Source organism: Centroberyx affinis, unplaced genomic scaffold, assembly GCF_046629955.1.
Source record: "Centroberyx affinis isolate AG114_WGS23_722 - 3 ecotype Tasmania unplaced genomic scaffold, CSIRO-AGI_Caff_v1 ptg000285l_1, whole genome shotgun sequence".
In the NCBI taxonomy this organism is placed as follows: domain Eukaryota; kingdom Metazoa; phylum Chordata; class Actinopteri; order Beryciformes; family Berycidae; genus Centroberyx; species Centroberyx affinis.
This window is the reverse complement of record NW_027278964.1, coordinates 286,144-297,418: the sequence shown is the minus strand read 5'-3', so window position 1 is coordinate 297,418 and position 11,275 is coordinate 286,144. Positions and strand designations below refer to the sequence as shown.

The 11,275-nt window shown below is 40.6% G+C and overlaps 1 protein-coding gene across 1 annotated transcript; it reads right to left on the bottom strand.

Moving 5' to 3' along the window:
* Nucleotides 1-480: 480 nt before the first annotated feature.
* Nucleotides 481-9,762, bottom strand: kbtbd8 (kelch repeat and BTB (POZ) domain containing 8). Its single transcript, XM_071514329.1, has 5 exons — nt 9,747-9,762; nt 8,000-8,207; nt 4,937-5,243; nt 3,914-4,733; nt 481-3,706 (listed from the first exon to the last, which is right to left on the bottom strand). Exons 1-5 carry the CDS (start codon nt 9,760-9,762, stop codon nt 3,243-3,245), a joined length of 1,815 nt encoding a protein of 604 aa, XP_071370430.1. The 3' UTR covers nt 481-3,242.
* Nucleotides 9,763-11,275: the final 1,513 nt, after the last annotated feature.

The following is an 11,275-nucleotide window of genomic DNA, read 5'->3' as shown; positions in this document are numbered from 1 at the left end:
ACTTATAGTCACAGGACCAGTGGGTTGCAAGTGTTTAGTCTCCAAGATGTTCAACCCATAGGTCACGCTGCACTCAGCAGTGCTACCACTGTTCGACAGTTATAAGATCCTAGCGTTATATGAGTTTGGCCTATAGCTTGCTCGAGTTCATCCTATGCATGAACAAAGTACGACCGTCAAGTCTATCAAATTGTGTGAGAAAAACAACACTAGGTTGACACAGCGCAAGTCGGGCCATTTATGTCTGGCCTCCTCTTGGCTTTCGCACCCTAGTATAACAGTATAGTAGGTGTTCTGTACTGCCCTCTGCATTGCAGTGATATACTAAGTGGCACTTTGTACAATTTTAAGGGTTCCTGCCTGGAAAGTGCGTGGAAACAAACATTTTGATATTCAATTCAGTGCAATTCAACTTTATTGTAACACTAACAGTGCAAACAACGCAATATCACTTATACAACCATAACTGTGTAGGTCTTGACGCCACTTCTCGCGCAACTTTGTAAAAGAAATTAGAAGAACATATGTCACTTTTAATAAGTTTTATTTTCAAATTATGTGCAATGTGAATTTCACAGTTGAGCTCAACCACCACTATAACCCCAAACCCCAAAACAGACAAACCAGCAAAGTAATAGTGAACAAAAATGCAGGAAGAACTCAATGGTATAGCACCCATAAGCAATGCATATCGGTGACCAGAAATGAGCTCGGTATTGCAGCCCAAGGCCATTAACTCCTGTACACAGAAAGCACACTGACTGATTCTTAGCTTGTTGTATTAAATGACTTGTGTTTGAAACTTGATGTAACAAATGTACTTACTTAACTGTAATGCTTAGTTTCAATGAGATGTTACAATAAAGCAATACTACTACATAGGAAAGAAAGAATCAAAATGAAACACTCATGTGCAGGTAATCATTTTTTCTCAACAGAGGAGGATTACTCTACCATAACTAAATAAGTAATTAGATAAAGAAAAAAAACGGCCATTGAAAACGACAAAAAGAAATCACATCTATTTTTCAAGTTATAAAAGAAACAAAAATATGTTTAAAAAACTGTGCAAGTACAGCAAACCTATAGTACAGTATATTACACGTATAACAAAAACATTTAAATACAGTACGGTGTATCAATAGAAATCCTGAGAGTTGTCCGTTCCTGGTTCCCAGATGGCCATTTGTAGGCATATGGGTGAACCTCCCACCCTTCTTCTGTTTGAGGGCATCGTCCTAGCCAGGTCAATTGAAAGTCAGCTTAAAGTCAGTCATCTGTAGATCTTCTCTTGGAGAAGTTTATTATATCCACAACTCTTTATTGAATGAGAGTCTTCTCATATTACTCTCCATATAAAAAAATGTTGAGGACAGAATTATGATTGCTATATGGTTGTTGAAACCTGTTTTTTTTTTTCTTCTTTTAAATGGAGGGGCACTCTTTCTTGGGATAAAATACAAGGGCATTATGTAGTGCAAAGATGACACAGGAACCTGCATGAGGAAACTGACGGCATTGAAAATGTCACAGTTCGACAGGGAACGTCACTCAATGGTGGTATTACTTCTATACAAGATTGTCAAAAAAAAAAGCAGCACCGACAGTTTATGTCCTCCGTGTGATGGCGTGTAAAGATGGATTCATGGCTGTTAGATGAATTAGCACACAAGCTGGGCCACCCTCATTTGTTTATAGTTTGTTTTTTTTCCAGGAGGGTGCTTGGTAAAGTTTGCAGTTAAGGACAATTGAAGTGGAGAGTGATTCAGTGCAATGCTCAGTAAGACTTTTGAGATATTCTTCTTCATCAGGGCAAACACAGTACTTGATTCTGATGCCCAATTTCTAGTCACAGGCACAATGACATCCTAAGTGATCTGCACTAAATTACGCATCACTTCTCAAGCCTACACCCATATGACAGCCACACAACCATTATTTAGGACCTACATGATTAACTAGCAGAGACGAGCACCCAAAACAAAACAATTAATGCACTTTCACTAAGGTAATATAACCTAATATAGCCTTATCACAGTTCCATGAGTTATTGCTACCAGAAACTTCTTTTCAATGTCCACATCAACTAAAGCAAGAGCTCAAATGCTTTTTGGCATTTAAGAGGAAGGCTCTTTCAACCCTTTTTTTCAAAGGAAGATTATGATCAGGTGTCAAAAAACAGGCAACCTCAACAGAGCCCAATGCTGAACCAAGCTTTTCAAAGGTTTGTTAAATCAATGCAAAGGCCTGAAACATGTCCCTTTACTCCTAATCAGATGTCCCTGCAGTTGCTACTGCGGTAAACCTGTTAGTTGGTCTGAACTTCCCACTTAACTTTGCCACACATTTGACTCCATCCTCATTTCTCCAATGTGGAGAGTGAATATTCTAACTTTTCACTGAAGTTGTCTTGGCATGTGACACAAAATGGATGCCAACTCAGGAGATGGAGGCTATGAGCCCCCATGCAACTGGATCTCAAACAAAGCTCAAACTTACGAAAAAAAAACAAAAAAACATAGCTCGAAAGCCACACATAGTGTATTGTTTGACACACTGACGCTTTTGTGAGGGAAGAGAGGGTGTCATAAAAAAATATCATACATGCTTCAAGCTTCAAAAATACTAAGGTAATCTAAATCACGAGCACACTTCAAATTAAAAGTTGTCCACAAAAACTGCGGAGAGACTTGAGCATAGAATTCAACAAAAAAAACACACAACCTTCCTCAATCAGAGCTAGCAACCTACTAATGAGCTACAGTGCTCATCTTACCCGTATGAATATATAGTATATATAATTATTTATATATATAAATTTTCACTTTATGCTGACACGTAGCATCCATATATCCAGAGGGCACTTTTATCTTACCAAAACCCTCATTCGCATGCTTATCACTTGTAAAAATCCTTACCTATATATGTATCTAAAATAAAAATGGAACAACATGGCTCAACAACAAGCAAAAAATATGATAATTGCACTTATGATTCATTGTACGGTTCTGTTAAACAAGCATCAGTGTGGGTAGTTGGTGCTGTCTGGAAAAAAAAATACTGCAATCTTTAAAAGCACCCCCAATTTGATCATGTTAAACCGAAGTTAAACGACTTAAGACTTAACCGATAATGGTCCTTGTGGTGCAAACCCAAGGTAGCACCAGGCACAAGGCAGGCAGGACCACACAACTCCCTCTGCCTCCAAGATTGGATTCACAAAATGTTTCTAACTAGCTACCTCAAAGCACTTTCTGTAGACATTGAGGGTAAAGTTTGGCCACCACACATTCAAAATGGCGGCCCAAATCCCAGAGGCGGTCAGGTGTCTCATAGACTTTGGTCCATACGTCTGCCTCATCATCGTACTGGTAAAGGGAGTTCTTGCGGCTGGTGCGGAACACATGCTCCTCCACCATGACCTGTGTGGCTCGTACAAACAGATGTAGCTTGCCCTGCAGTAGCATAGCCTTGATATAGGGGCTTGTGGCTTGGTCAAAGGGCAGGTCTCTCTTGCGGCTCCAGGTGTTCTGCTCAATGTCATAGACCTCCACAGTGAAGGTGCGCTGGTGGTTCCTGCAGATGCCGGCAATGTAGTAGATGCAGTTCTTATATAAGGCAGCCAGACCCTGGCTCCGAGGGACACTCATCGGGGCCAGGTGACCCCAGTAGTCCTTACGGGGGTCAAAGCAGAAGAAATATTCACCTGTGGAAAACAAGGGGATGTAATATGGAGTTACAATCAACTGTCTAATCATATACTTCCTAACAGATATATCTGTCATATTGACATCTAATCATATATTTTCAGTTAGTGATCATTTTCAAGTAATGAAGAAATGATTACATTATCACAATCATCTTCAGTCCATTTTAGAGATTGCATAGTAGCACTTTCCTAGCCTAAACTCACCTTGGAGGACATAGATGCGGTCTCTGTACTCCACAGCACTGTGAAACTCCATGGCCACTGGCATGGGACTGACTGCTGTCCAGCAGTTGTCCCTGGCATCATAGCACTCTACTGACTTTAATGCGTTTCGCCCATCACCCTCATATACACGGCCCCCCAGTGCATAAAGCTTCCCACAGCAGTGTATCAACCTGCAACCAATCCTGGCCCTGAGCAGAGGTGCCCGTGGAAGCCACCGGTTGCCTGCATGCTCGTATTGCCAGAAGTCACTCTCTGCCCGATGGTCTATGGACACTTCACTGTTGCTAGGCCGGTAGCCTCCAGCGATGTAGATGTCGTTCTCTGAGGATACCAGGATACCCACCTCTCGGAGGTCGTTGGGCGGTTTACACAGCTTGAACACCCTGCCGGTAGCTGTGTCCAGGCAAGGCACCGTCTGCTTCTTCCCTGAGTGTTTGTGAGCGGCATCAAAGCAGATGACCATCTCAGAGGCAGTCATACCCAGACGCTGGGGGCAACCATTGGTGCCGTTGAGGCGGGCTTTGGTCTCAGCGGGGTCCTTGGACAGGGAGAGGGCACAAGCGAAGGAGGCAGGTATCCTATTGAGGAAGGCCTCGTCCAGTAAGGGCAGACGGATGCACTGGGAAAAAACCTCAGCTAGGTGGGCCTCACGGCTTAGCCGATCATGCTCCAACCAGCGGACAATGCTCTCGTAGACGTGCTCCTCCTTCTCCACGTTCAGGTCATCATTGTTCAAAATGCTGACTAGCTGCTCCTTGGTCATCTGGAGGAACTCCTGCTCCCGTGACACACACAAGAACTACCACAAAAACACAAGAAAAGTTTCAGTTTTTAGCAACAAAAGACATTGTCACAAACAATACTCAGCAAAACATTGTTATAAGAGCAGAATAAAACAATGTCTTCCAAAAAGGTGAATAAATGTAGTAGAGAGCAATCATTATCACAAGACAATGTAATAAGCTGTTTAGAACCCAATGCTATGCTTATAGTTCAACCAACCTTTTTGCGGATGTAGTCTTGTGAGCGTTCCCTCAACTCCTGATGACCATAGGCATCAGCAAACATATAGACCCCGATGCAGTTCTGCGGGTCGAGCCGGCTGATCATGAACTGGGCACATTGGTCCTGCAGGGCAGGAATCTGGAAGATGCTGGCTGCAGTGAACAGGGCCTGGACATTGGACTCAGAAAGCGTGACCCTGGACGTGTAGGCATAGTCTAGGACGAGGTGCATGGATTCGGATTCCACCCCAACAATTCTGACCTCACGCTGGCTGCTCTCTGTAAGGCCACTGGTGAACATGGACCTGGTGGTAGGAGTGGCGAGACACACATACAATAAGAACATGGCATCAGTTTTTTACATTCTGAATTACATTCTGATCCAAATGTGCTTACACTGGACAACTGTTTGTAAACAATTATTTGCATATTATTTATTCATTCAGCCCAGAGCCGAGTTGCTGATTGTTAGTAGAACCAAGTAAAGCTTTGATATTTCCGGGTACTGAATAATGGAAGTGATGTCTTGAATGCTATATCAATACGAAATGGCATTTTTATGATACGTTGTATGAATGAAAGCATTTTAACCAATTTATATTTTATGGGGTAGCATTTATGGTTTGTATTGACTATCAACATATTTGCATATATATTGTTTTTACATATTTATAATTGTATTATTTCCACATTTTCATAATGCACAAATCTCACAGTGTTTTATGTCTCAGTAGGTTCAGCTACTACTTCTGCTGTCAATGCTGGAAAACATACGTTATTTGCAACTTTTTCATTCATACATTTCTGCCTAATATGTCTGCGTTGGATGGATTATGTTTATATAATACCCCTTTGCTATCATTTAAGTTTAATGAAATCTAATATAATTAACACCATTGTCTGAAGCAGGTTAGTAGCAAGAATGAATACATTAGCAGATCGCTGACAACCTCAAGAGGAGTAGGCTACTCGTCAGCTCCATTTCTCAGATGATCTATGTCTTAAGTATTGAAAGCTGTGTATGTATACATACAGTATATACACTAAAGTTAATTACTATAGTAATGAGAAACTGAAAAATGCAAATATGTTCAGTGCCAACTTTCAATACTTCAAAGACATAACCTGATCCTCTGAGAAATCCACTTAGCGATGGCTGGTTAAGTAAATAAGTATAATAAAAACGTAAAAATACAACACAAGAGTAAAAAGTGGGCAAAATTAAAAATATTACTTAAAAGAAAGTCTCTAAAAGGGAGTTTTAAGAAAAGATGAATGCTATAGCTGACCTAACCCCTTGGTTCGGTTTCTTTTCACACGCCAAACAAATCCAAGCAAACCAAAATGCATCACTACAAACCACATGAGAACGTTCACTCCGCTTATTGGTCAGATGTGTCTGGGGCGGGAGCAAGAACGTAAATACAGGAAGAAGGTCCTGTGTTCTGGACTAGTGCACATTGCTATGCAACATGGAGCAACGGCAGAGTTGGCATTTGCTCAAAACTGTTGTAATTATCTGGGCAATATACCAGGCAAAACTGTACCAGCAGAATACCGAATGCACTTCGAGGAAACGTCTTGAAAATGCTATACTGGCTATACTTGCTATACCTGGCTACAGGAGACCACCTGGGTCTCGGTGCGGTTGTTTTGGTCCGCACCCGAGTGCGATTACTGTGTTCACACCTGCCCAAACGAATCGCACCAAGGGGGAAAACAGACCAGAGTCCGATTTAACCGGACTAAAAGCGCAGGTGTGAAACCGCCCTAAGTGTTCGCCATTGGAAGAGCATCCCAAATCAATTTGTGGGGAGGAGAAGTCGACTATAGAAACATCCACCAGCAATTCTGCATCAACACCGACTTGCTATACGCCGCTACCCCTCCGACAACACAAGTGCAACGCCAAAGATGCACGGAGGAAACATCTTGCAAAGGTAAGTTCCTTGGTGACTGTGATTTTGTCAAGTAGTATTTTTGCACATAGGTAACCAGGCTTTGTAGCCTTTTCTCACACTAAACAAAGTGACTTTATATTATATAATATTATGTTGTACATTATGTTATGTTGTTTGTGAGCTCCTAACCCAAGACAATAAAGTTTTTTGAATCTTGAAATCACTTAATAATTTTAATCATAACTTTCAAGTTAGTCTAAAGTACTGTCTAAATGAGTGTGGCCCTTAAGTGATAACTTCTGCCCATACATACACAAATCAGTTTGAAAGCACACATCGATTTTTTTTAACCATAGGTTTATCTGAAGGGACAGTCAACAAGACTAAGCAATTGATAGCAACAGCTGGACGAACAAAGCGTCCATCGGTAGCCCTGGTGGCGGCTGCTTCCTGTGGATGCTGTTAGCAGTTAATTTATGCCCTACCCCTTAATAAGGACGGGCCTTTACAGCTGTGAGTGTGACTTCAACTGGAGTGACACTTGGTGAAGTGGTAGTGGGCAGGGAACCATTTGGGAACAGGCTTTAGGCTTGAGCCTAGACTATGTTAACAGTCAGAAGGGCCCTGCCTGAGAATCTCAGGCTATGCTCCACTTCATAGGGATAAAATCTCCACAATATAGCTGGACGCCCAAGCTAGCCATGCTTTAAACATGATCAGTAAAGTCTTAAAATCAATTCCAACTGGAGTGATTCTAAAATTGGCTATATACTGTCTCTGTGTTTGCCACCAGTTAAAATCCTAACTGCTGTATTCTGAACAAGCTGGAGACGTGAAAGTGACTTTTGAATAGACAGTTGCAGTAGTAAAACGTATTCTATTTTATGTTTCTAAATTGTAAGTAGCAGGGCGTATACAACCTCTTTACTTGTTCTTCAAAAGTCAAGTCATTTTCAAAAATTTCTGAAGTTAGGAAGGCCAAATGATCACAGTACTAATGTGATTCAGTCAGTACCTAAAAAACATATAATTTTCATACTCAATCTAGCCAATACTAGCCAGTATAAAGAAGGGGCTATCATATCCCTTTCAAAAGAGACGTAAAATAGGCAAGTAGGCATTCTCTCACAAACACATCTGCAACATCAAGCGTTTCCTACCTAAAATATGGGCTGATTGCAGCAAGGACATTTCGGTGACAGGAGAAAGTCTTGCCATGGTCCACTTCTACAACAATGTCTGTGAGCTGTGCTTCATCATACAAGGCTTTGAGCTGTTGAAGGATGTTACAGGCATGAACAGCATCTACCCCGTTGTAGTTGGTGCTTGGAGGTGTCCCATTTTGTACTTGTAACAGCTTCCCTACCTCTGAAACAAATATGCAGAGAGGAAAGAGAAAGAAAAGATCAGCATAGCACCTTCAGAGATGGCCTAGACATCACACTAAATATCGATAAATACAGGAATGAAGAGAGGACACGAGAACATGACTCAATTTAAGAATTCCTATTTGTTATTCATATGGCGTAGGAGTCCAAACAATATTTGTAAACATGCACAGCACAACGTCCCAAAAACCAGAATCCAGAGAATTAGCATGCATGCCTGGGATCCAATCAGGTAACAAATCTGGAGCCAATTTAATTGTAAGTGAATATTTCAAAGGTTATTGGGACAGCATGCAGGGGCGAAATGTATATTTCTGGACTAGGACTAGCTAATACAAAAATTAAGCTTGAGTGTAAAAATACAAAGTATATATGGGCTCACAATATGCATGATCCATTCATGTTCTGTGTAATAGCTCCAAGCCTTTTAACTGATGATATCACAAATTTGAGTTTTCTTTTTCTGGTTTCTAACTAAGTTGTTCGTGTTCACATCGATTGGTTGGACTGCCGTACACCCCAGGAGTAACATATGGGCCTATAAACTCGTAAATTGAGTGGTGTCCCCCAGTCAAAGCGGAGAAAACACGTTTCGTATCACATGTGCTATCACAAGTTACACAAATACGATACCAGCTTTACTCCACCTGTAATGTCACTATATAGCATGATATTCACAACTGCTAAGGGTATGATTGACATTTTTTCCAGTAGATATCTCGTGCTGTGGAGTGCTAACTAGTTGACAGAACAAAGACTCGCGGTGAGTGAATAAAAAAACTTGGCTAACGTCTCGCCAGGTGGTAGCTAGCTAGCTAACAATCATTGAAAAGTGCCCGAAGTAGCAGACTGGGTAGCTAATTAGATAGCAAGTAAACTTAAAGCATACTAGGTAGCTATTCGTAAGTTACATTCAGATTCGTCAGAATGCTTGTTTGCCACAAAAACCAGTCCCGGACAGCCGAAACAGATCTGGATAGTGTTAGCGTTTACGTTAGCTAGTTGACTTGCAGGTTTAGCTGTTAGCTGAAAGCTAACCACCGAGCTAATATTAGCAAGCTCTCTTTGACATAACATTACAGCACAATGAGAATATCTGAAAGGACGATGAAAAGCTTAGTTTTTATGGCTCAAGTTTCATAGAGAAACTTAACAGCATTTAGCTCAATATCTACCCAATTATTATTGATAACAATAATCGTAACTATAACTTATCAAACATTTGTCTCTTGTCATAAACAAGTGTTTACACAATCAGCTGTGGGTGCTAGCTTGCTAACCTGCCGAAAGTTAGCCAGACAGCTAACGTTAGCTGCATAGCCAGGCTAACGAAAAACCAACACTTTTGAGGAGTCGTTTAGAGCTTGACCCCTTTTAGCAATAACACAACTCGTCACGACTCTTTCCTTTGGTCAGGCTGTAAGACTAGTTTTTGTGTACATAAAACTACACAAATTATAACTTTAAAATGCATTATTTAAGTTTGATTAGTACACAAAAACAATGAAGATTTGCTAACCTCCACTGGCAGCCATTCTCCCCAGTCTGTCTCGGGGCAGACCGAGAAACGTCAGTGTACAGAGCCCCGGAAACAAGCAGCAGCCAATCACCGGAGGAGCGAGTATCTCGTAGCCAATCAGATTTCCTTCCTCTGAAATATGATAAAGTTGATATGTGGGCAAATTAGTCGCCTAATCAAAGTAACGTTATTACAGGCGAGAATCAACATAATCAGTTAAAGACTCATACCAGCCCGAATCAAACAGAATAGGCAAAAGAAGACACACAACACACTGAGCGCAGCAATGCACACTGTAGCACATTCTCATCAGACCAGTGTACAGTAAACTTTTCTCATGGGCACAATGGCAGTCACAAGACTTCTATTTTTGTTTTACTTATTTAACTATTTTACAACATTTTAACCCAAGATGTTCATTAGCTATCGGGTATCATAATTATGTGGGAGCATTGGAAGCAGCGTGCAGCATTTTCCTTTTTCATTGTTTCTTGTAAGCTACTATAATAGGCCTATTCCAGCACCTGCTAAAAACATTCATTGGGATGTGTGTATGTGTCTTTGCTTGTTCACAATGGCTGTTGCAAAAGTTTGGTTTAGCTACAGCTGTGCACTAAAATGTAGTCCACCATTGTAATATAAAAACAATCCAGGTTATCCAGAGGAGCTGATAGACCTCACACCTCCTGCTCCCAGCAGACGTTTCCATTTCCCTTTGCTTTGTCCCTGTACCCAGTGATGTAGTGGTACATAAAAATGGGGATACACGATGAACTCCAGTCAGAGATGACCATAAGGTGAACAACCAACAATGTTAAAAAAGACAAGCAAAAAACAAACAGTTATCTGTTGTATTCAGGTGCATTTGTTTTAGTGAATTTAGTGAATATCCAAAGTCTACACAAACTTTCAAATGTATTAGTCATTACTGCCTTGAAGCCTAAAAAGATCGAACCACAGAACTTGACTGGATTTAATTTATTTTGTCAGAATTGCAGCCTGCAACGTGCTCACTGGTTTGCATATGTCTTTTGTATAGTTTCATCAAAAATTACCTGAAACATTATGTGTTATTCTGTGTTCTCTTACATATATATATATATATATATATATATATATATATGTGTGTGTGTGTGTGTGTGTGTGTGTGTGTGTGTATGTTCAGTGTATATATATATACTGTATATGTATATATATATATATATATATAAATTGAAGTGATAATTTGACCAATGAAAACCATGATTTTACAGAAGGCTCCTTGTTTTGCATGTAGTATGTCAGCAGAGAAAGCCATTACCAACAAGGAACTAACACAAGATCTTCAAGATCCTATTGTTGGAAGGGTCAGATTAGGAGAATGATATAAAAAGATTTTAAACACTTTAAATATATCCCGGAACACAGCAAAGTCTATAATCAAGACATGGAGGAAACATTGCACCACCAGGACCTTACCTAGATCAGACTGTCCCTCCAATATAGATGATCATATGGAGGGCGCTCACAGGAAGCTGCTAAGAGGCCAA